The 27,075-nt window shown below is 38.5% G+C and overlaps 1 protein-coding gene across 9 annotated transcripts in view; it reads right to left on the bottom strand.

Annotated features, from left to right (window-relative positions):
* The window catches only part of BTRC (beta-transducin repeat containing E3 ubiquitin protein ligase), a 189,278-nt gene that overhangs the window by 124,638 nt on the left and 37,565 nt on the right, over positions 1 to 27,075 (bottom strand). For 5 of the 9 annotated variants that reach the window (XM_021072708.1, XM_001924828.6, XM_003483545.3 and 2 more), the window contains exon 2: positions 10,721 to 10,828. The exons of 3 other annotated variants lie outside the window; for them this stretch is intronic. In XM_021072708.1, the coding sequence (XP_020928367.1) occupies positions 10,721 to 10,828 (108 nt within the window). Of the gene's footprint in view, positions 1 to 4,109; positions 4,412 to 10,720; positions 10,829 to 27,075 lie in introns of those variants that run through there. One more of the 9 variants, XM_021072712.1, reaches the window with a different exon arrangement.

Below are 27,075 nucleotides of genomic sequence, written 5' to 3'. Positions count from 1 at the left end.
TTCAATTTTATAATAAATTAGTAATAATACACTTTAAAACAAAATCATATTTGAGCATGCCTGTGTGTGCATGTGCATACATAAATGGATAAATCATTCCGACTGAAAGAAACCAACATGCTGATTGATGATTACCTTAAAGTAGGAGTATGATGGAGTTCCCATAGTGGCGCAGCAGAAAAGAATCCGACTGGGAACCATGAGGTTGAGGGTTCGATCCCTGGCCTCGCTCAGTGGGTTAAGGATCCGGCGTTGCCATGAGCTGTGGTGTAGGTCACAGACGTGGTTCGGATCTGGTGTTGCTGTCACTCTGGTGTAGGCCAGCAGCTGTAGCTCCGATTAAACCCCTAGCCCGGGAACCTCCATATGCTGTGGATGCGGCTCTAAAAAGACAAAAAGACAAAAAATAGTAATAATAATAAAGTAGGAGTGTGAGGGAAACTTTCTTGCTTATATATTTACCAAATAATTTACATATTCCACTATAAACAATAAATTACTTTTATAAACAAAGGAAAATGTGGAGGTTCCCCCACCACCAAACAAAACCGTATTTGATTTGTCACTATACACAACTCCTCATATAAGAAATGTAGCTAAGGGAGTTCCCATCGTGGCGCAGTGGTTAACGAATCCGACTAGGAACCATAAGGTTGCGGGTTTGGTCCCTGCCCTTGCTCAGTGGGTTAATGATCCGGTGTTGCCATGAGCTGTGGTGTAGGTTGCAGACGCGGCTCGGATCCCGAGTTGCTGTGGCTCTGGCGTAGGCCGGTGGCTACAGCTCTGATTCGACCCCTAGCCTGGGAACCTCCATATGCCGCGGGAGCGGCCCAAGAAATAGCAACAATAACAACAACAACAACAACAAGACAAAAGACAAAAAAAAAAAAAAAAAAAAGAAATGTAGCTAAGATAAACTAAGCAAATGTTAACAAATGAAAAAAAAGAACTGAATTTTTACTAAACAGAAATTGGTGCTATACTGAGATGACTCATATACAATGAGGGAGGGGGTCATCAGCTAGGAGTTGATAAGCATTGTTGTTAATGGGGTAATTTTCATGGTATTGTTTTGTAATAACTTTGAGTGTTAATTCATATTCACTGTCATAATCCACATATCTCTAAAACCTCAAATGTAAAATGAAGTCTTTCATACATGCATACATACATATATTCTGAATAAAGCTTAATTTTCCTAGTATTGTTCCATGTTATATTTCACTTAGTAGACGGTAAGATTGCGTAAAGTTCTAAATATTCTTAAATAATAAAATACATTACCTCTCCTAAAAGTCAACCCCCTAACAATTTCAATCTTTGGCAAGGACCCTAGCTAACATTAAAACATCATAGAGTTCATTAAGCTCAAAAATCCCTTAGATTCCTAGCTATACTTGACACCTAAAATATTCCAAGGTCATATAAATCTACCTACATTGTTTTTTAACCTACATTCTTTTTTTTTTTAAGGGCTGAACTCTCAACATATGGAAGTTTCCAGGCTAGGGGTCGAATCAGAGTTACAGCTGCCAGCCTATGCCACAGCCCACAGCAATGCAGGACACGAGCCATGTTTGTAACCTGCACTATAGGTCACAGCAAAGCGAGATCCTTAACCCACTGAGTGAGGCCAGGGATCAAACAGCATCCTCATGGATACAAATCAGGTTCTTAACCTGCTGAGCCACAACAGGAATTCCTACCTATATTCTTATTATTAGAATTTCTCCTCTTTAATGTCTAAAGAAAACACAAGATCTGAGTTAGATATTTTTAAGCACTTTCTAGTGCTCATTCTCATTTAACAGTATAGATTATAAGATCATCATTTGCTGAGGATAAACAAATGATTCCACAAAGTACACCCATGTTAATTAACAGAAATCCTCTTAATCATCCACATACTTTCCAGGACAAACCAATGGAATGATGAAAATGAAAATACGTTCAGGGAGTTTCTATCATGGTGCAGCAGAAACGAATCCAACCAGGAACCATGAGGTTATGATTTGATCCCCAGCCTCGCTCAGTGGGTTAAGGACCCTGTGTTGCCATGAGCTGTGGTATAGGTCACAGACGCAGCTCGGATCCCAAGTTGCTGTGGCACAGACCAGCAGCTGTAGCTCTGATTTGACCCCTAACCTGGGAACCTCCATATCCCTCGAGTACGGCCCTAAAAACCAAAAAAAAAAAAAAAAAAACAAACAAACAAACAAACCATTCCAATGTTGCCATTTCCATCTGAGTTACTAAGGATAATCCAACGAATTCAGTAATGACTCCATTGCTCTCCCTTTTCCACTGTCATAGAATTTTGACTTCAAACATGCTTCAAATTTGCTAAAGGAATGCAATAATTTTAAGGGAAAAAAATGCTGTGATCTATTACTAACTCACTCCCTTAAACATGCTTGGCAGTATTAGTAGATATGAGTATTCCTACTGACAATCACTCTGAAGAATTACTTGACTACATCTTTTAAAATCAGAAATGCAGGAGTTCCCATTGCGGTGCAGGGGAAACAAATTTGACTAGTAACCGTGAGGCTGAGGGTTCGATCCCCAGCCTCTCTCAGTGGGTTAAGAATCTGGCGTTGGCATGAGCTGTGCTGTAGGTCGAAGGCATGGCTTGGATCCCACTTTGCTGTGGCTATGGTGTAGGCCAGTGGCAACAGCTCCAATTGGACCACTAGCCTGGGAACCTACATATGCTGTGGGTGCGGCCCTAAAAAGCAAAATATAAAAAATTAAAATTCACTTACTCGGGGGTTCCCATTGTGGCTCAGCAGATGAAGAATCTGACATAGTGTCCATAAGGATGCAGGTTTGATCCTTGGCCTCACTCAATGGGTTAAAGATCTATCATTGCCATGAGCTGTGGTGTAGGTTGCAGACACCACTCAGATCCGGTGGCTCAGATCCAGCATTGCTATGGCTGTGGTGTAGGCCGGCAGCTGCAGCTCCAATCTGACCCCTAGCCTGGAAATTTCCATATGCCACAGGTGTGGCCATAAAAAAAGAAGAAAAAAATTTTTGCTGTTGAAAAATTATGAAAAAAAAAATACACTTACTCAATGATCTACAATTCCACTCTTAGATATTAACCCAAGAGAAACAAAAACACATGTCCACAAAGACATGTACAAACTGTATACTATAGCTTTATTCATAGTAGACAAAAATGGGAACAACCCAAATGTCTATCCAAACAACCCAAATGGAAAAACAAACTGTGGTATATTAATACAATGGAATTTATTTAGCAACAAAAAATCAGTTACTGATAAACATAAAAACATAACATAAAGATAAATCTCAAAAACATGTTGATCAAAAGAATGTATAATAATAACTGCATTTATGTGAGGTTCAAGTACAGGAAAAACTAATCTGGTGACAAAGCAGAACAGTAGAAGGGTATATGACATATGAGTGTTTTACCATATAACTTTCACAAAAACAAAAATCTAAATAAATAAGGTAAAACCCAAACCAGAAAGATACAAATATACTAAGATTGCTGTAATTCTCAGTGGAATTATAGGAAAGAAATTAGTAGAAACAGGAAAGAACTGGACTCAAGTCTATATCTGCCAATTAGTCAGTCAGCAATATTGATCACCTGTGCACAAAGAACCTGACACAGAATTGTTCAGTGTTGCTGGATTAATAGAATAAAAGCAGCATATAAAGCCATTTCTTCCATTTTTGCTACACAGGATTTAATGATCTCTCTGAAGATAAGAAAAGAAAGATAAACACTCGTAAGTAATGCTGGGGAAAACAAATTAATTTTCTCATCAATACCTGAACCAAGAGTAGGCTTTATTATGATACAAAATTGGTCTGTAAGGTATGAAAAAAATAAGATTTTATTTAATTGTGTACCAAGGTGAAACAGTACTTGCTTTCCTGAAAGCCTTCAAACCTTGTCCTCTGTGCATTTTTTCTGATAACAAAGAGCTCATTAATCCACCAGACACTGTTCTAAGGACTTGATAAAAGTCAACTCATTGTATCCTAGGAACACCCCTATGAGATAGATACTATTATTACCCCCAATTTACTGAAAAGGAAACTTAGGTATAGAAAAGTTAAGTACTTGCCCAAGATCACTTAGAGCCAGGTTCAAATCTCAAGCAGTCTGGTGCCAGAGTGAAATAGACCCTTCGGGGCCCTCCCAGGTACAAAAGCTTTTCCATGCCTCTGTTTCTTGTTAGCAGGAAAAAGGGCTTCAGCCTCCTAGACTTTCCCTGAGTTTCAAAGGGCAGATTCGAACAGTTACTAAATAAGGAAGTGAGGGAATACAGAAACAAAGGAAAGGCAGTCAAGAAACAACAGTGCAGGAGTTCCCTTCCCGGCTCAGAGGTTAATGAACCAGACTAGGATCCATGAGGATGCAGGAGAAACCCCTAGCCTCGTTCAGTGGGTTAAGGATATAGCGTTGCTGTGAGCTGTAGTGTAGGTCGCATACTATACAGCAGGTTAAGGATCAGGTGTTGTCACTGCAGTGGCTTGGGTCACTGCTGTGGCTCAGGTTCGCTCCCTGGCCCAGGAACTTCCACACACTGCAGGTGCAACAAAAAAAAAAAAAAAAAAAAATTCTTCTACAGGAACTGAGACCCCCACCCAGGTGGAAAGATGGTAACTTTAGGCTGAGCACAAGCTTGTGGACACCAGACTGGTTGGAACCATTAGGCTGATGATTGAGATTCCTGGACTATAACCCTGTTATCACACTACTAACCAGTCAGAGTAAGGTCACACCCAAGCCTCTCCACACCCTCAAATTTTGAACAAGAGTTGCCCATTCTTCTCAATTAGCCCTTGCAATAAACCTTTTCTTCTCCAAACCTGGATGGTTCAGTTTGTTTGGCCTTACTATGTGTTAGGTACAAGAACTTGGATTTGATAAGCACTCAAACACTACACAATATGCTGGCCTCGGGGCTTCTTTTCTAAGGTATTTTTAAAGCATGTCTTTTCCACCTATGTCACACAATTACACTCTTGCAATACAATTCAAGGCCACACACTGAATATATTTTCAATTTTCTAGCAAAATCTCTTAAGTCAATCCTTCTCCAAATATACTCTAAAAGTAGAGGGGACTCAATATAGATACTTGATGGAAGTTCCCATGTGGTATAGCTGGTTAAATATCAGTGTTACCACAGCTGTGGTGTGGGTTGTTAACTGAGGCGTGAGTTCAATCCCTGGCCAGGGAACTTCCACATGCAGCAGGTGTGTGGGGGGGGAAGAGATATTTATTGATTTTTTTTTTGACTAAAACTAAATAGAGAGAAAACCCTGACAGTGGTGGGGATTTTGTTCACAATTCTTTCCTACTGACCTTAGATTCAAAATTGTTTTATGGCAAAATAAATTCTGACTTGTTCTTGGTATCTTATTATTTTTTTTTTTAACTTGCACAATTTTTCTTTTTTTGTTTATGGCTGCACTTGCAGCATGTGGAAGTTCCCAGGCCAGGGACTGAATCCGAGCTGCAGCTGCAACCTACACCACAGCTGTGGAATGCCAGATCCTTTAATCCATTGCACCTCCACAGTGGCCCAAGCCACTGCAGTCAGATTCTTAACCCACTGCACCACAGCAAGATTTTCAACTTGTACAACTTTAAACCGCATAGGATTATCTTTACAACTTATTTAATATAGTTCAAAACATCAGTATTTATTGAGCCCCCAACTACTAAAGAGCACTCTACAGGGTACTATGGAAGTCAATGGATAAGTATAAGAGATTGCTTCTTCTTTCAAGGAATTTTCTAGCATAACACTTCTCATATTAAACTAGGGTATAGTACCTTCCAGGATCTACTGAATTCCATCCTCACATTCCAGGGTGGCAAGAAATATGTGGGTGGCAATATAGTATTTCCTTGTGGTTTTAATTTGCATTTCCCAGATGGTCTAAATATACTAAGCAGCTTTTCATGTGTTTATTTGCTATCTGTGTATCTTTTTTGGTATTACATCTATTCAAAAAGTTTGCCCATTAATTGCCCATTTTTATTAGGTAGTTTATTTTATTATTGTTTTGTAAGAGTTCTGAATACAAGTCTTTTATCAGATATGTATTTTACAAATATTTTTTTCCAATCTATGCCTTACTTGTTCATTTTCTTTTTTCTTTTTTTTCTGTGTGTGTGTGTGTGTGTGTTTTTTAGGGCCACACCCGAGGCATATGTAAGTTCTCAGGCTAGGGGTTGAATTGGAGCTGTAGCTGCCGATCACAGCCACAGCCATGCCACTGGATCCAAGCTGAATATGTGACATACACCACAGTTCACGGCAATGCCAGATCCTTAACCCACTAAACAAGGCCAGGGATAGAACCCATATCCTCATGGATACTAGCCAGGTGCATTGCTAGTATGAGACATGATGGGAACTTCCAACAGTGTCTTTTAAAAAAGCCGAAGTTTCAAACTGTGATGAAGTCCAACTTATTTTTTTTAATGGCTCATGTCTTTTGGTCTTATTGAAGAAATATCTCCCAACCCTAAGTCATGATGATTTTTTTCTCCCTTATTTTCTTCTATTAGTTTTATAATTTTAGTTCATATTTAAGTCTAAGATCCAATTCGAGTTAATTTTTGTATATAGTGCAATCTAACAGTTGAAGTTCATTACTTTGTATATAAATGTCCAACTGTTCTGGCATGATTTGTTAAAAAACACTGAGATTATGCTTTTAATATAACAAAATACAAGAAGTTCACTGATACGATGACAAATTCCATACTACAACTAATCTTTAAGAAATTACAATTACCTAAAAAGGATATTTTAACACTTCTCCCTGGAGTTCCCGTTGTGGCTCAGTGGAAACAAACTGGATTAGTATCCATGAGGATACAGGTTCTATCCCTAGGCTCACTCAGTGGCTTAAGGATCCACTGTTACCAAAACAAAACAAAAACAAAACACTTCTCCTTTTTCGAACTATATATCTGTAAGAGGCTGGAATTGTTGATATATTTCAACCAAAACACCACATCACAACATATTGAATGTCGAAGCAGATATGAGAATCTAGCTGTCTTTAATCAATCCAGATATTACAGATTTGTAAAAATGTAATACAATGCTAGTCTTAAGTTTTTGTTTTAGAAAATACTTTTTTTTTCCCCCAGCCACAACCACAGCATGCAGAGGTTCCTAGGCCAGGGACTGAACCTGTGCCACAGCAGGAACCTGAGCCACTGAAGTGACAATGCCAAATGATTATTCCACTACATCACAAGGGAGCTCATAGAAAACAGTATTTATTTATTTATTTATTTATTTGTCTTTTAGGGCCCCACCAGCGGCATATGGAGGTTCCCAGGCTAGGGGTTGAATCGGAGCTGTAGCCACTGGCCTATGCCAGAGCCACAGCAACATGGGATCTGAGCAGCATCTACAACCTACACCACAGCTCACAGCAACATGAGATCCTTAACCCACTGACAGAGGCCAGGGATCAAACCCACATCCTCATGGATGCTAGTCAGGTTTGTTAACCACTGAGCCACATGGGAACTCCAAAAATAGTTTTTTTTAAATAAAAATATTTTATATGCACTAAAATGGAATGAGTATTATAGTTAGTTATAGTTATTTTTAATGAATAAATTAATATTTAAATTTTTTCTCAGTTCTAATTTCAAATACAATAATATCAATAGATATACCCCAAAAAGACAAAACCACTTTGGAGTCTTCAATAATTTTTAAGAGTGCAAAGGAATCCTGGGATCAAATCCAAACTGCCATCATATCTTTCCTCAATTATTGAAATTATCTTTATAGTAGTTAGAGTAATACATCTAAATGCAACTCTGATCAGGTTGAACTTGTATTTAAATACTTTCAACAGCTTACAACTCTTCTTAGCATCAAAGACTAAACTCTTTCAATGACCCACAAATCCTGCTATGATCAAGCTCCCTTAGTCTCCTAGCTCTATTCTCCTTATTCTTAGAAACAGGAGGTTTTTTGTCTCCCTCCCACCACCACCACCACCAGGAGAGTCTTTAAACCCCACCTGTCCTTGGGGGACTTTGTACTAGTCTGTAATGTTCCCCCTTCCTCCCTTTGGCCTAATCCCTACTCATCCTTCAGATCTTAACTCAAATCCTGATTACTTCCTTACCCCTACCCTCAGATTAGATCAGTTTCCTCTTTTACACATTTTTATGGCTCCCTATACATTTCCTAAATAGAAGTTATCAGTTTGGGAGATTGTACTTTTTGGATTATATACAATTTTTTTTGCTTTTTTTTTTTAGGGCCGCACCCACAGCATATGGAAGCTCCCAGGATAGGGGTCAAGTCAAAGCTGCAGCTGCCAGCCTACACCACAACCATAGCAATGTGGGATCTGAGCCACATCTGTGACCTACACCACAGCTCACAGCAACGCTGGATCCTTAACCCACTAAGCAAGGCCAGGGATCAAATCCGCATCCTCTAGATCCTAGTTGGGTTTGTTAACCACTGAGCCATGAAGGTAACTCCTGGATTATATAGTTTAATCTCTCTCTCTCTCTCATTTCACAAGAGAATATAAATAAAGCAATCACATATATAAAATCATTAACTTAAATTTGCATGTGCCATGAGTATTTTTCTAAGATCAATAGTTCTCATCAGATTCTCAAAGAAGTCCATGACCGTGTACAGAAGAATTAACCTTACTCAAAGAGAGGTCTAACTTTTGTCTTTGGCTACTAGGAGATGGTATCCAGGTCCCTGGAACTTCTTAACTAACAGAACTTTGTTCGCCTGGACCGTTGGTCACTGAACAAATGTGATTCACAATGAAAGCTTTGAGCTACACTTTATCAGTTCCAAGCCTGAGAAGAAATGGAGACTAAAACATTAGTGTGACTTAAAGGAGGGGCTAGAGACTAAAAGTCATCCATGCGGGCAGTCTGTAATTGAGCCCCAATAAAAACCCTGGACATGAAAGGCTTCAGTGAGTTTCCCTAGATGGCAATATCCTGTGCATACTGTTACATTCAGTGGCCAGGAAGCAGTAATGCCATCCATGTTCTGTAGGGAGAGAATTTCTACATTTGGTTCCCTCTAGATTCTGTCCTATATGTCTCTTCTTTTGGCTAATTTTAACCTGTATCTTCTCCCTGTTATAAAACATAAATACAATAACATTCAGTGAGTTCTGCGAATCCTTTCTAATGAATTATCAAACCTGAGGGTAGTGGTGGGGGCTCCTTACAATTGGCATTTGAAATTACGGCAGTCTTAAAGGATTGGTTCTCTCAGACTCTGTAGTCTGGCAAAATTTACTGCAACCCTAAAAAGGTGAAAAAAGAAACCCAGTAGGCTAGACCATGAGTTCCCTGAGAGCCAAAACTTTATCAATATGATATAGAGTGTACATAAATTTTAAAAAAAGATATTTGAAATAAATTGATACTCTCAGGATATCAATATTCTCTAACGATAACAACAGTGATGATGAACATGAAGATGACAAAAACAACAATATTTACTGCATATCCTTACTATACTCTCCGTTTACAAATGAATTCAGAGTGAAAGAACTGGCTCAAGATCATACCACCAGTGATTTAACTAATTTTAAAGCCTAGCCAATTTGCTGTATTGCATCTCATTAAACAAGTGAAGGAAGTTTAATGTAATATTTTGCAAAGAACAAACAAATATCAGGATCATCTCTAAATTAGTATCATTAAAAACAAGTAACTGTTAGCACTGCTCAGGAATGTGGAATAGTAAAGTTCTCTTTTACCTACGACTTAGATATACTTATAACTTGTCTTTGAAATTCTTAATAGACAAGAGCTATGTAAGTTAAAAACAAATTAAAGAAAACTGATTTGTTTTATATTACTATCAAAGGCTAAACACAAATTCCAAATATCTGAGGTGGCTAAATAATACTTCTGTCAAGAAAATCATCTTAAATGTTACCTTAACCTATAAACAATGGGCACTAAGCACTTTCTTATATATCCCTCTACAAGTGTTCCTCTTCCTCTATAGTTTTTTCTCACATCCTGGAACTATCCTAATGGCCTCCAAGAAAGGCTGAAGGGAATTAGAATCTGATGGTCCACACAAAACCAGCTGGACTGTCTCAAGCTGAATGCTGTACTCAAAAGTCATGAAGTCCTTCTCACCGTAAAGCTAGACCTGTTAATCGAGATATAAATAAATACAGTACTTATATATATATAAATTACATACACATACATATATAGGAATTAATACAGTAACCAGGAGACACTCTTAACTGAGCACTTTTTATTTTTAGTAATCATAAGAAAAACATAAGAAGGTGCCCAGAACAACTGGTTGTAATGAACTGAAGAGTATATTAATTGGCTTTATGTAGGTCCAGAGCAAACATTACATGTTGAATGTTATTCATTGAGATAACTTTAAAATTCACTATCATGCTTCTACTAGATACGAAGAAAACCAACAAGTCAAGTTGTGCTATGTCAGTTTTGGCAAACCAATTATGACAATAAAAATGTCTTAAGGGTACATCAGTCTGGATCTACATTAAAAACTGAAGGAGAACTGAGTGATGTGAAATACAGGCCATATGAAGGAGAAAAAGTGAAGGTAAGTAAAGCATGGGAAAGAAGGAGAGACACACTAATGAACAGACACACACACTAATGCCCGCAAATAACCCACAGAGACAGAGAAAGTACCTGGAAAGCTGTGAGTGCGCCAGTCCCTGGGTTATACAGGCATCGCAGCGAAGGCATGCTGTCCGCCAGGCTGGAGCAGCCCAGCCACAGAGACCTGGGCATAGAGCACTGCAGAGAGAGGACAACTATGAGATGGGACAGTATGAGACAGGATGGCACAGATTACAGGAATTTTCAAGGCTTGGCTAAATACAGTATTCTGGTTGCGGCTGGCCTTTATGATACTTACTAGTTCTAATCCCAAAGAGAAACTCAAAAGGAGCACTAGTGTCCAGAAAGCAAGAAGAAAAAAGTTACAGGTCAAAAAATCAAATATTTAATAAAAATTTTTTGTCCTTGCTCTCCTATGAATCTAAAGGACCACTACTTCTTAACCCAATGAATCAATTCTTTTCCCCTATGCACCTCATTTCCCATAAATTCACCACAGGGTGAAATACTGCGTAGACTAAGCAGAAAAAAAGGTAGTTCATGGTGGCATTTCAGTATTAGAAATGGTAAATTAGAATACAAAAACATCACGGGAAAGTTTTTTTTAGAAGGTAGGGAGAAGGAAAAGAAAAAGCATTTTACCCCTACAGCTTTGACAGCAACTAACTCTGCACAGTTTGCAAATGTTTTATGTATCTTGTTAGTCTGCTATTCATTAACCAAAATGCATAGTTACCATAGCAGCTGCCTCTTCATCTTTCCAGATGGATTAAGGAGGGTGGGGGGAATGGAGGGAGGAGGTAAGAAACAATCCAAACAGAAGGGAAAACAACAAAGAAAGAGAGACAGGGACAGAAAAAGAGAACCCAAAAGCCACTGGTACAAAAACCCGCTAAACAAAAAATACATGAGTGTAAATATACATATATTCAGTAGCCCAAAAAAGGGGAGGGGTAGAAAATATGAGTTCTAGTAATACCAATTAAACAGTATTAGTGGCATTGCTGCTGCAGCTTTATAAAATACTCTATCTTTTAGAAGCATTTTTACATTCTTTAGGTTTCCCTAAAAGTATCCCAGGTTGAAGCTCTGTCCATCAAACTTGGGTACTATTTTAGTCTAACAATACTAAAGAACTAAATACCTGATCATAGCACACATAAAAATAATAAAACATATTTTGAAATACAAGAGTCAGTGTATATAATACTAAACTTTAAATTAGAGGTTTTGAAATATTTACTATCATCATGGGGCTTTTTTCCTTCTTAAAACATTCTAGTTGGAGAAATATCAAGGAAACAAAATATGGTCTTCATCGTTCATGCTATCTCTAACTGATAAAAGGACAGTATGCTGCAAAGGACTCCAAAATGTGTTCTTGACGCCTTCTTTCAGATCATTATTTTCTTATTTTTTAGTTCAGATGATTGATGTCTGGGAGAAATCAAGTCTTTATCCATGATCATGAATTAGAAACTAGAAAAGTGGAGTTCCCATTGTGGCTCAGCGGTAATGAACTCTGCTAGTATCCATGAGGATGTGGATTCGGTCCCTGGCCTTGCTCAGTGGGTTGAGGATCCTGGCTTGCCATGAGCTGTGGTATAGGTCACAGATGCGACTGGGTTCCCGAGTTGCTGTGGTATAGGCCAGCAGCTGCAGCTCAGATTTGGCCCCTAGCATGGGAACTTCCACATGCCCCAGATGCGGCCCTAAAAAAGTAGAAAAGTAGGAATGAGAATCCTGGCCTATTACTTCTTAGTTTAGAACTCTTCCTCCTGGAGTTTCCGTCGTGGCTCAGTGTCTTTGAAAAACTTATGGTTTCCAAATGAGACAGGTTGGGGGGGGGATGTGTTGGGGGTTTACGATGGAAATGCTATAAAATTGGCTTGTGATGATCGTTGTACAACTATAAATGTAATAAAATTCATTCAGTAATTAGAAAAAAAAAAAGAAAGAAAGAAAACAGTAGAATGGAATAGGTACTAGAGGATAGCCTGTCACTTCTCTGCCTTCCCTTCAGAAGAGGTAGATGGGTCAAACTTTCAGCCATACTAAAGCCACCCTGCATGATCTCCATTTTTTTAATTAAAATATACATATTTATTTATATTTATGAAAGCTTTCTGATGTTTTTGAATGTTGTGTATCCTTCATTTATTAGATTCTATATTATTTTTGCCATATGTACTTCATTATTATCTCACTTTCTTTTCTATTACTCACTCTAATGACCTTCCTCATTCAATTATCCCTATCCTCTAATCAAAACTACTAAAAAGTAGAAGTTTGAAAGGGCTTACCCCATCCCCTTAAACTGAAATTCCAAAATAAAATTATAATCAATAGCAAGCTACATACATACACCCAGGAAAGCCACTAGATATACTGGTGTGATTTCTAAAACAGCATTAAATTGCAAACACCACACAGAGGATGCATTTCCGATTATTACAAGACAATTGGTATGGGTATGAAAACTGCACTTGAATATAGTCTGATCTGCACATTACCATAAGATTTTATATATTATAGCTCAATTTAAAAACCAATTTTCAAATTGGTTTGTATTATAACAATTAATCTTACCCACTGGTAAATGCCACTTAAAAACATTGAGAAAAAAATATAATTACAAAATTAATGGAATAGGCTATAACTTCTAACTCTACCTCTTTCCCGTCTATCTTCACATTTAGCAGCATTTTCTAAATGAAGGAAGAAATCAAAGAAAATTTAGGCAATAAGTAACAGAGTGGAAAGGAGTGCCATTTTGGTTACTACTATTATGTATTCTAGATATCTCAGGGCCATCCTGAATGGTCAGTTTCTGACAAACATTATGACTTTCTTTGTCCTTCAAATTTTTAAATAATTCCCTTTAAAATTCCCCAAAAGTACATACGATTTTCTACTTAAAGTTTAGGCTGTAAAAGTTTAATTCTCTTTGCAAATTATACTTAAATTCCTAAAGTTTTCTTTCCACACTTAAAAAAATCTTTTAGTTAAAAAAGCAGATTCTTAAAAAGAATTTTTTAGTTTAAAAAAAAAAAGCAAATTCTGGGAGTTTTCGTTGTGGCTAAGGGGAAACGAACCCAACTAGTATCTATTAGGCTGTAGATTCAATCCCTGGCCTCAAACAGTGGATTAAGTATCCAACATTTCTGTGGTGCAGGCAGGAAGTTGCAGCTCCAATTAGATCCTTAGCCTGGGAACCTCCATATGCCACACTTGAGGCCCTAAAAAAAAAAATTTTTTTTAATTAAAAAAAAAAAGCAGATTCCAAACTAAGCTGCAATCCAGCAACTACAGTCTCACATTTAAATATTTCACTTCTGGAGTTCCCATCATGGCACAGCTGAAACAAATCTGACTAGGAACCATTAGGTTGCAGGTTCGATCCCTGGCCTGGCTCAGTGGGTTGAGGATCCGGCATTGCCGTGACCTGTTGCTGTGAGCTGTGGTGTAGGTCACAGACTCAGTTCAGATCTGGCGTGGCTGTGGCATAGGCTGGCAGCTATAGCTTTGATTAGACCCCTAGCCCCAGCACCTCCGTATGCCACGGGTGTGGCCCTAAAAAGCAAAAAAAATATATATATATATAAATATAAAAAATATAAAATATTTTTATATTTATATATTAAAATATATAAATATAAAATATATAAAATATAAAATAAAAAATAAAAATATTTTAAAATAAAAATATAAAAAATATAAATATATATATATATTTCACATCTTTTAACTGCTAAAGAACTTATGAATGACCTATTCCTTAAGTGTTTCTTCTATGGCAATCTCAAAAACTAAAACAAAGTTTGGCTCATGGCACATATTTGTTTCTTCAGCTCACTTACTATTACCCTACTCCAATTGACTCTCCTCTGCAAAATCAAAGAAAGTTGAAGAGTACAATAATTCACTTCAACTAAAGTTTGTTACTCAATTGAATGAGTTTACTAGCTTTCAAAAAGCATTTTTTTAAATGCCCGAAACATGTTTTCTACTACTTTAAAGAATCAGAGATTGAAATGTTGCAGCAAGGAGCCTGCAATGCTTTAAGGAGAATCTAATGCCCATTAGGTTCAACTGCACAAATTCATTTTCACAGAGAACACTGAAAATCTAGACTCCTCCCCCTCTTTGGCTGCCTGAAGAAAGCCACAGTTCCTCTTCACTGATAGAGGGCCCTGCAGGCAAAGGGCTGGCCTTGGCATTTACTATATGAAAGCTAAATGACAAAATCTCCTAAACTCAGGTCCCTGCTGGTCAACTTCTAGGAGTAATAGAAGCTATAATAATCAACAATAAAAAGATTGCTGCACTGAGAGTTTATGTATCCTTAAGCCATGGAATAGAAGAATTCCCCTTTCACTACTATATCAGCTAAAAAATTCAAGCCAAGAGAATTCTAGTATTCCATAGGCCATGTAATACATTCAGAGTCTACCTATACAAAGTCAATGTCTGCCCCTTATGAATTCCAATTTAGTTCACTCACTTCAAAAATCAAACTACCAACTGTCACATAGGATAGAATCATATCAGCCTATCCTTATCGCACAAAGGTTTTGGTAAAGTTAAAACAAGAAATCTAAAAACTTCAAGTGCAAAAGAAAAAAATGTAAAGTGCCATCATTACCAAGAACAGCCTTCCATGAACGCTACATGTATTTCAAAATATTCTGGGAAGCCATTATGAACTGCAGAACATGGAATTAATAAATTCATCCATTGTAGTTCCCATTGTGGCTTAGCAGTTAGTAACCAACCAGTAACCACGAAAATGCGGGTTCAGTCCCTGGCCTCACTCAGTGGGTTAAGGATCTGGCATTACCGTGAGCTGTGGTATAGATCACAGATGCAACTCAGATCTGGCATTGCTGTGGCTGCGGTGTAGGCAGGCAGCTGCAGCTCGGTTTCGATCCCTAGCCTGGCAACCTTCACATATTCCCTTATAAACAAAAAGTAATAATAATAAATAAATTCATCTATTAATTAAATATTTGTTACAAGAACGGACACAGGTGGAGTACAAGGAGAGGAGAATCAAAATTTGTCTGGCATAAATTGTTTGCCAGACATTGTGCTAGATCCTTAAAACAATATTTTGTTTAATCATAACAACTCTGTCAAAGAATTATTAGTATTTTCATTTTAACAGGAGAGTAAACTCACATTCAGAGAAGTTACAGTGACTAAATGTCAGTGGCAGAAATAAGACTAAAATGTGTCTCCCCAAATGACATATTCAACACTACAAACACTGCTCAAGAAGTTTACACTCTATTTTAGGAAGATAAATTAACTAACACAAATAGTAACTACAGGGAAAAACAGAATAATGTACTAAACTATACTAGACAATAGCTGCTACATAAGTTTAAAATTTCTTATTTTTAGAAAGGTTTAGATGTTATGAATATAAAGCTTACAGTATATATAGAGACAAATTTCTAGCTAAGTGATATATGTATATGTATATACATAGACACACAAACATACCTCTTGACTCTATCAACTGAGAGCACAGTAACACCTTAATAGCAATAAGTATATTTAATGATTCTTAATATCACTTTCCACTAAAGGGAACCAGAGCTCCTTAGAACAATGGCTGACTCCAGGACTTGGGCAGGAGAAGTTTAAGAGGAGCTTAGAATATCTTCTTATAGAACACAAAGAATGATGGAGATATGCATGATGACATAGAGGCCAGTGTAAAAGTCTCCCACAGGCTAATATTGGGACAAACTGAACATCAGAATAAACAATGATGATAATGGATTGTAATGCTGGCAGGCAAACTCTACATGCCCCCCAATGATCCCCACCCCTCATATTTTCATAATCCTTGTAAGCAATCTGTCCCCTTGAATATGGGACAGCCTAATACCTTGCCTCTAGGTTATATAAGATTGTAACTCCCATCTTGCCAATAGACTCCATTGCCTTTTGGCTTTCATGCTTTGACAAAGCAAGTAGTCATACTGGAGAGGTTCACAGGGCAAGGAACTGAGGGTGGAATTCAGTCTCCAGTAACCCTTGAGGAAAGGAATTCTGCCAAAAAGCATGTAAACTTGAAGTGGGTCTTTTCCTAATCAAGGCTTCCAACGAGACCTCAGCCGGGGCCAACACCTTGACTGTTATATTGAAGTAGATAATCCAGGTCAGGCACGCCCAGACTCCTGCTCCAAAGAAACTATGTGATAATAAAATGTGTATTGTGTGTTATTATAAACTGCTAAATTTGTGATAATTTGGTATGCCGCAAAAACTACCAATAAGCTAATGAATAAAACAGAAATCCATGACTCCACTAGTGACATAAAGAACAAACTTGGGAGTTCCCACTGTGGTGCAACAGGATTGGCAATGTCTCTGCAGTGCCTCCAGGATGCAGATTCAAGTCCTAGCCTGGTACAGTGGGTTAAAGGATCCAGCACTGCTGCAGCTGTGACATAGGATACAACTAGAGCTCAGATCTGATCCCTGACCCAGGAACTCCATATGCTGCAGGACAGCCAAAAATGGAGGAAAAAAAGAATAAACTGAAGAGAATGAGGAGGAAAATGATAACTGAATATTCGCAAGATATCTCCCCACACAGTTATTTCAAAGAGGAAAATAATAACCTTATAGTGGAAAAATCTGGCTTTTATCTTAATCAAGTGATCAGCATTAATGTCACCAATAATAAAACAAATTAAACCCTTTGTGGTACACTGGTTAAGGATCTGGTATTGTCTCTGAGGCAGTGCGGGTTCAATCCCCAGCCAGGCATAGTGGTTAAGGATCTGGCATTGTCGAAGCTGTGGCACAGGCTGCAATTTGGGTTTGAATTCCTGACCCAGGAACTTTCATGAGCCGTGGGTGTGGCCAAAAAAAAAAAGTCATGTGTCACCTAATAGACTGCATGAAGAAAAACACAGCATGAGAGTTCCCATCTCAGCTCAGTGGAAACAAATCCAACTAGGAACCATGAGGTTGCAGGTTTGACCCCTGGCCTCACTCAGTGGCTTAAGGATCCAGTGTTGCTGTAACCTGTGGTGTAGGTTGTAGCACTGCTAGGATCTGGTGTTGCTGTGGCTGTGGTGTAGGCCGGCGGCTACAGCTCCAATTCAACCCCTAGCCTGGGAACCTCCACATGCTGCGGGTATGGCCCTAAACAGCAAAAAAAAGAAAAAAGAAAGAAAAGAAAGAAAAAAGAAAAACATGGTATCATTTCTGTGATATTTCTGCCAAGGATATACATTCTAATATATAATCATAAGAAAACATCAGAAAAACCCAAACTGAAAAACAGTCTACAAAATAACTAACCTGTAATCCTCAAAATTGTCAATGTTATGAAAGTCAAGGAAAGACTAAAGAACTGTTCCATACTGAAAGAGACTAAAGAGACATGATGACTAAATGCAACATGTGATTCTGGACTAGATCCTTTTGCTTTAAAAAGACATTAATTGGGATTGCTAGAAAAACTTGAATGGATTCTGTGGATTAGTTGGTAGTCATGTATCAATATTAATCTCCTTATTTTGATTGTTGTTATTGAGCTCCGTAGGAGAATGTTCTTGTTTATAGGAAACACATGAAAGAATTCAGGAGTGGAAGTTCCATTATGGTGCAGCAGGTTAAGGATCTGGCGCTGCTGAATTTGCGGCACAGGCCAAAACTGCCGTGCAGGTTTGACCCCTGGCCCAGGAACTTCCGCATGCCACAGGTGCACTCAAAAAAAAAAAAAAAAAAAAAAAGGGATTCAGCAGTAATTAAACATCATGTCAGTACCTTATTCTCAAATGACCTATGGAAAAAATGTAATTTACATCTTTTTTCTTTTTTTTTTTTTTTTTTGTCTATTTACTATTTCTTGGGCCGCTCCCGTGGCATATGGAGGTTCCCAGGCTAGGGGTCGAATCGGAGCTGTAGCCACTGGCCTACGCCAGAGCCACAGCAACGAGGGATCCGAGCCGCATCTGTGACCCACACCACAGCTCACGGTAACGCCGGATCGTCAACCCACTGAGCAAGGGCAGGGATTGAACCCGCAACCTCATGGTTCCTAGTCGGATTCGTTAACCACTGCACCATGACGGGAACTCCATACATCTTTTTTTCTTTTTATGGCCGCACTTTCGGCATATGGGAGTTCCTGGGCTAGGGATCTAATTGGATCTGCAGCTGGGGCCTACACCACAGCAACACCAGATCCAGGCTGCATCTGCAACCTATGCCTCAGCTTGCAGCAACACCAGATCTTTAATTCACTGAGCAAGCCCAGGGATTGAACCCTTTAATGTAAAGTTTTTTGCCTTTAATGTGAAGTTTTCTCCTAGGACATCTTCATCTTTTTTTGTCACAACCACTTTCCTCATTTGTATTAATAGGTTCACTTTCACCACATTCCTCTGGCTACATAACTAGGGTCTATCCAGTGGTGTCAATATCAACACTTCCATGGTCAGCTATTTCTTCTATGACTCCATTTACCTTCAACTCAAATTTCAACTGTTTTATCATTTTTGTTATTTGTTTCATCTTGCTGACCAACTGCCTCTTCATTTTCCATTTTTGTAAACTATCATGTGGACTTAACTTCTGGAGAGAAGGAAACAACACAACTACACACCGTGCAGTATGTATGGGACTAATCACCAACAGACTGAAAGATGTGGCTGATTATGATGTGCACCTGTTTTCCACATAGCAATCCATGGCCCAGAGAGCTAGCAAAGAAGTCTATACCATACAAAAATTATAGTTAATATACTATGACAACTGGAATTTGAACTATGCTTTGGAAGACAGGTGTTATTTAATGAAACTGTAGTAATTCAAATCTGTGCATATCAGAACTATGAAAGTGAGGACTTCCAGTACATTAAATTTAAATAAAAGAGAAACTAAGTAAAAGAACACTGGACTTCAGCTTTACTGTAAGGAAGAAGCTGACATCAAACTTACCCTTGCATCACAGACAAAAAAAAAAAAAAAAAAAAGAATTGGAAAAAATATGTAAAACAAATATTTGAAAACACTGGACAGTAGACAGTATCAGACTATAATCCCTCAAAGACAGGAAATAAATGAAGTGACCATTAAAACTGTCCCAATTTTTTCTGCTTTTTTTAGTTTTGGTTTTGGTTTTTGGGGTTTTTTTTTTGTTGTTGTTGTTGTTGTTTTGCTTTTTAGGGCCATAGGAGCAGCATATCAAATTTCCCAGGCTAGGGGTCAAACTGGAGCTACAGCCACCGGCCTATGCCACAGTCACAGCAATGCAGGATCTGAACGGCATCTGCGACCTACATCACAGCTCTCAGCTACAGGCTGGCAACTACAGCTTGGATTAGACCCCTAGCCTGGGAACCTCCATATGCCGTGGGTGTGGTCCTAAAAAGACAATAAAATAAAATAAATAAAATAAAATAAAATATACTGGGTTAAATAAAAAGCATTACGAAAATTTCAATGGTTTCTTTTGACTTTTTTGATGTGGCCGTAAGAAAAATTTAAATTACATACTTGGTTAGGATCTGTGGCTAACATATTTCTATCAGATAAAGCAAGTCCAAGCACTAAAGGACAAATTGTTAAGACTGAGTCAAAAAAAGACACAACTATACATTAATGCATATAGGTAAACTAAAAGCTTGAAAATGGTATCATAAAAGATGATCATAAGAAAGCTGAAACGCTATATATTAACATGAAAATATACTTCTGAATAGGGAATATTAACGCAGGTAAACTTGAAAGTGAATGTACTGGTAACAAAATTCTTTCTTTTTTTTTTTTTTTTTTTTGGTCTTTTCTAGGGCCACACCCTCAGCATGTGGAGGCTCCCAGGCTAGGGGTCTAATGGGAGCTGTAGCCGCCAGCCTATACCACAGCCATAGCAACTCGGGGTCTTTGACCTATATCACAGCTCACAGCAATGCTGGATCCTTAACCCACTGAGCAAGGCCAGGGATCAAACCCACAACCTCGTGGTTCCTAGTCGGATTCGTTAACCACTGAGCCACAATGGAAACTCCAAGAATTTCAAAATTTAATAAGGAAAATACACAGAACTAAAGAGAGAACACACAAATCTATTCTCAGCACCCTCTCCTTCAGCTACTTGATAGAATAAGCAAAAAAGAATTTGAAGAACCCATTAATGAACCTGACCTAAGGACTTATTTGGAACACTATACCCAAGAACTGCAACTGTTTAAGCACATTTGCTACACTTACCAAACAGCGCTTAGGGGCCATGAAGCAAGTATCAACAAATTTCAAAGGACTGAACTTGCAAAAACCATGTCATTCAATTAGCTATCAATGAATACTAAAAAGAAACTAGAAAGGGTTCTGGTTCCAGGTAAAATGGAAAAAGCAGACACTCTCCTATCTCCCACTAAATGTAACTACTAAAAATGGACAGAATGGTACTAAGGACTCTGAAAAGTGAATAGCAGCAGGCAGATTGTGGAAGACAACTTCAACAAGCACTGAACCCACCGATGAATTTATCTTTCTAAAATTTTATTCTTCTATGGAGTTCCCATCATGGCTCAGTGGTTAACGAATCTGACTAGCATCCAGGAGGATGCAGGTTCGATGCCAGGCCTTGCTCAGTGGGTTATGGATCCGGCATTGCCCTGAGCTGTGGTGTAGGTTGCAGACACGGCTCGGATCCCACGTTGCCATGGCTGTGGTATAGGCCAGCAGCTGCAGCTCTGATCTGACCCCTAGCCTGGAAACCTCCACATGCTGTGGCTGTGGCCCTAAAAAGCATAAAAAAAAAAAAAAAAAAAAAAAAAAAAAAAAAAAAATTATTCTTCTAGTATCCACCAGCCTAGACTACAGCCCGAAACAAAAAAAGATCCAGGAGAAGCCTTCTAGTACTGGCCCAAAGAGTGTAGAAAGGGTATCCAAACACTCAGAAAGAAACGTAGAAATCTTCCATTTTTCTTTAAAGTTCTCTCCGAGAGTCCCATGATGAAAGCCACAACAGAAGCAGAGCCCTGTGTGAGCCTAAAGCTCTGAATTTTAAGGAAGCTGTTTTGATCAGAGGAACTATGATCCTAAAACACTGAAAATAAAACTCATTGCTTACTGCTTCCTCCCCCCCCCACCCCCATCATCTCATCACTTAGCCTCATTTGCAATAACACAGTAAGGTAGAGCAGGTTAAATAAAGCCCCAGCTTTCTGGCAGGAGGACTGAAAAAGGGAATACTAGGGAACTAGATAGTACCAGGGAGATCATACAGAGAGGGCAGCTCAGAAAAGTAAGCCCATAAAGTGCTTTATGAACTCCTGGGCTCACCTGCAAGCTTCATATATGTGGGAATGACCCCGAATAGCAAGCCATAGACTTTAAGAACTGAACTACCAGACAGACTACCATCCAGATCCCAGAATGGCCACATGGAACAGATTCAACAGCAATGCAAAAGCTTTAAGCTAAAACCACAACCCCACAAATGGCTATTTGAAATTGTAGGATGAACTCAACTGGGTTGGGAGCCTGATAAAACAAAAAATATCAACATTTTCAAAAGGATTTCAATAAATTCAGTCTTATAACATTAAAAATGTCCAGGATACAACCTCCAAATTACGTGGCATACAAAAAAAGAGTGAAGTGGGGTTTCAATGCACATCAACAGATCCCAATACTAAACTGACACAGATGTTGAATTACCTTCAGAAACAAACACTTTAAAGTAACTAGTATAACAGTGTTTGAATAACTCAGGGCAAATACTCTTGAAAGAAATGGAAAGACAGAAAATCTCAGCAAAGAAATAACAGGTATAACAAAGAACCAAAATATGAACCGAAAATAACTGAAATTTTAAAATTCACTGGATAGACTGAGTAGCAGAATGGAGACTACAGACCAATATTCCTCATGAACATAAAGGCAAAAATCCTAAGCAAAATTACAAGCCAATAAAATCCAGCAACATATAACAAAGGATTATACACCATGACCAAACAGAATTTATCCCAGGAATGCAAGGTAGCTGCCTTGAGCCCTAAAGGTGTTCCAATGCCTGGCTCTAATGTTTCTGTGGTGCCTGCCTGCACATTTTCCCCTTTAGTTCCATGAGCTATGTCTGCTTACAATTTTTTTGGCCAGGCATGCATGCACAAGTTCCTGGGCCAGGGATTGAACCTGAGCCATAGCAGTGACACTGCTGAATCTTTTAAGTACTAGACCACCAGGGAACTCCCTTCCATGAGCTATCTCTATACCCTCATAATATGTTCTCCTTCCTGCCTAAGGCGGTGGGGGAGGGGGGGAATGAGACAACCTGTTACTTGAAACCAAAACTACCTGATGAAGACCATATATATAATTTTTTTCTTTTCTTTTTTTTTTTTTTTCTTTTTGCTTTTTAGGGCCGCATCTGTAGCACATGGAGGTTCTCAGCTAGGGGTCGAATTGGAGCTGCGGCTGCTGGCCTACACCACAATCACAACAACTTGGGACCCCAGCCGCATCTGTGACCTATACCATACCTCACAGCAAAGCCGAATCCTTAACCCACTGAGTGAGGCCAGGGATAAAACCCGCAACCTCATGGTTCCTAGCCAGATTCATTTCCACTAGGCCATAATGGGAACTCCCCAAAATATAATTCTAAAATGAGTATTATCTCCAGAGTAGAAATCAGGGGAAGCAACACTTATTCCAAAAATGCTTTCAATGCTCAAAAAAAAAAAAAAAAGAAAAAAGAAAAAAAAAATTTTTAAGCCTTCCAAAATGAAAATGGCTTAACACTACGAAAAGTAAATGAATCCCTGCCTTAAAGATTATAATCTAGTAGAAAATTTAGATTTAAAGGCTTAGCCATCTTTAAACATTTATAACATTTATAAACAATGAAAAACACTAGATAAATTAGAATTTAAATGTAAAATATTACTAGTTTGTTATCATTTTTTGTTAGCCCATATAAACTCACACTATTCTTCTTTGTATGCCTAGTCCACTGTTGTACACATAGTAGAAGTATTCAAGAAATCCCTGGGAGTTCCTTACTGGACCAGTGCTTTCACTGCCACAGCCCAGGTTCAATCCCTGGTCTGGGAACTGAAATACCAGATCAAGTCACTGCATGTGGCAACAGAGAAAAAAAAAAGAAAGAAAGAAAAGAAAAACGAAATCCCTGGGGGATTTCTCTCATTGTAGCTCAGGATCCAGCTGTGCCGTGAGGGGTAGGTCACAGCTCAGATGCTGTGTTGCTGTGACTGCTGTGTAGGCCAGCAGCTACAACTCCGATTCAGCTCCTAACCTGGGAACCTCCATATGCCGTGGGTGTGGCCCTAAAAAAAAGAAAAAAAGAAATCCCTGAGGAAGTGAACTGTTGAATTATCATAACTGAGAATATGTGTGACACTAATCCAGGAGGAGTTAAGACACTAATCCAGAACACGGTGCAGGCTTGTCCTCAAACCAATTGTAAAATCTTGAGCAATTCACTTAATTTCCATGCTTCTTCACTGGTAAAATAGAGTTGATTAAAATATATCTAACAAAGTACCTATGGTCAACTAACCTATGACAAAGACGGCAAGAACCTACAGTAGAAGAAAGATAGTCTCTTCAATAAATAGTGCTGGAGGAGTTTCAGTCATGGCCCAGTGGAAACAAATCTGACTAGCATCCATGAGGACACAGGTTCAATCCCTGGCCTTATTTAGTGGCATAGGCCAGCAGCTACAGCTCCGATTGGACCCCTAGCCTGGGAACCTCCATATGCTGGGTACAGCCCTAAAAATAAATAAATAGTGCTGGGCAAACTGGAAAGCTACATGTAAAAGAATGAAATTAGAACACTTCCTTGTGCTCCCATTGTGGCGCAGCAGAAACGAATCCGACTAGGAACCATGAGGTTGTGGATTCGATCCCTGGCCTCGTTCAATTGGTTAAGGATCTGACGTTGCTGTGAGCTGTGGTGTAGGCCGGCAGCAACAGCTCCACAAATAAACCAATGGGACCTAATTAAACTCAAAAGCTTTTGCACAGCAAAGGAAACCATTTAAAAAAATGAAAAGACAACCCACAGAATGGGAGAAAATCTTTGCAAACAATGCAACAGATAAGAGCCTAATCTCCAAAATATACAAATAACTCAAACAACTCAACAACAAAAAAACAAACAACCCAATTGAAAAATGAGCAGAAGGCCCAAATAGACACTTCTCCAAAAAAGACACAAGGATGGCCAAAAGGCACGTGAAAAAATGCTCAACATCACTAATTAGTAGAGAAATGCAAATCAAAACTACAAGGAGTTACCACCTCACACCAGTCAGAATGGCCATCATTAACAAATCAACAAATAACAAAAGCTGGAGAGGCTGTGGATAAAAGGGTACTACCCTCCTTCACTGTGGGTAGGAATGTAAATTGGTATAATCACTATGGAAAACAGTATGGTGGTACCTCAGAAAACTAAATATAGAACTACCACATGATCCAGCAATCCCACTCCTGGGCATATATCCAGACAAAACATTCATTCTAAGATACATGCACCCCTATGTTCACTGCAGCACTATTCACAATAGCCAAGACATGGAAACAACCTAAATGTCCATCAACAGATGAACGGCTTAAGTGTGGTACGTATGTACAAGGTAACACTATTCAGCCATAAAAATAACAAACTAATTGCCATTGGCAGCAACATGGATGGAACTAAAGATTCTAATACTAAGGGAAGTAAGCCAGAAGGAAAAAGACAAATACCATATGATATCATTTATTTGTGGAATCTAAAATATGGCACAAATGATCTTAACTACAAAACAGAAGCAGATCATGGCCAAGGAGAACACACTTGTGGTTCCCAGTGGGGGCGGGGGGGGGGAGTGGGATGAATGGGCAATTTGGGGTTTCGGGGTTCAAAGTGTTATATCTGGAATGGATGGGCAGTGGGGCCCTACCGTATAACAAAGAGAACTGTGTGTGATTGGGTCACTTTGCTGTACAACAGAAATTAAAGAACACTGTAAATCAACTATACTTAGATAAAATATTTCTAACAGTACCTTACAGCAATAAAATTCCATAATTCTATGATTTAAGTCCATCTACTATTCTTCTAGTATGGATATTTTTTACAGGAATTACTACTTTCGCCACAAAATCTGGACCAAATGTACGGAAATGCCTTTTTTTTTTTTTTTTTGCTATTTCTTTGGGCCGCTCCTGCGGCATATGGAGGTTCCCAGGCTAGGGGTCGAATCGGAGCTGTAGCCACCAGCCTACGCCAGAGCCACAGCAACTCGGGATCCGAGCCGCGTCTGCAACCTACACCACAGCTCAACCTACACCACAGCTCATGGCAACGCCGGATCGTTAACCCACTGAGCAAGGGCAGAGACCGAACCCACAACCTCATGGTTCCTAGTCGGATTCGTTAACCACTGCACCACGACAGACACTCCGGAAATGCTTTTAAACAATAAGGTAAAGGGGGAGAGGAGGAAGTTATCTCCTGATGCTTATTTAATTGTTAGAATTCAAACCTGGCTACTTCTAAAATAAAATTTATTCATTAGTATTTATTAAGTATGCAATTAGTCAAATATAACACTGACTAGAATTTTGAACAAACAAATGCTTTAAAATTCTAATAACTATGCATAAGCAGTAAATTATTCTTACTTGAATTTCTACTGCTGTGTAGTGCAGGGTTACTAAGCACATAATTACATAAGAGAGCCACCCAACTTCCAAAGGAGCCATTCTAGTGAATTGTGTAAATAATATGCTTTAAAAAAACACAACCTCCTCACATATGAATTTAGATTTACCAGATATGGAGTAGCTGTGTACCTGTGAGACTAGAACACAGTCTTAAAAACGCCTTCCTAATTATGAATTTACCAAAGAGATTAGAATGACCCAAAGCAAATTAATACGTAGACTTTTTTTTTCATAACTTTCTATAAAAACATTTTCACTATTCTGCATCAGTACAGAAAACAAAAGACTTAAAAGTCATTGGCTTGAGATAAAGACTCCAGAGTACAAGACTACGACCATATTTTTCTAACACTGACATTCCGGTTTTCTTAACTACCAAAAACTTGTTTTTCTTTCATTTTTATCAACTCAGTAAGTTCCAAATATTTGGTCTATGGCTGACTTTACTGTAAGACTCTTGAATGTGAATGAGTAAAAACAATTTTATTTTTTAAAAAAACACACAAAAATCTTCATTAGCAGGTAGCATGGTATCATAATAATACTTAGATGCCACAGGTTTTCTGTATCACAAGTCATTTTTAATACTCATCTACAGGAAATTGACCAACTTAGGAAACAAATTTATGCATACAGCCAGGTGGTATCTTTATTCTCTCCGTAACAGTACAAAAAGTAGGGTTGTTCACTTACATTTCCTTTGC

Source organism: Sus scrofa, chromosome 14 (assembly GCF_000003025.6).
Source record: "Sus scrofa isolate TJ Tabasco breed Duroc chromosome 14, Sscrofa11.1, whole genome shotgun sequence".
NCBI classification, from domain to species: domain Eukaryota; kingdom Metazoa; phylum Chordata; class Mammalia; order Artiodactyla; family Suidae; genus Sus; species Sus scrofa.
The sequence above is the reverse complement of the archived record's forward strand: the minus strand, read 5'-3'. Positions and strand labels throughout refer to the sequence as shown.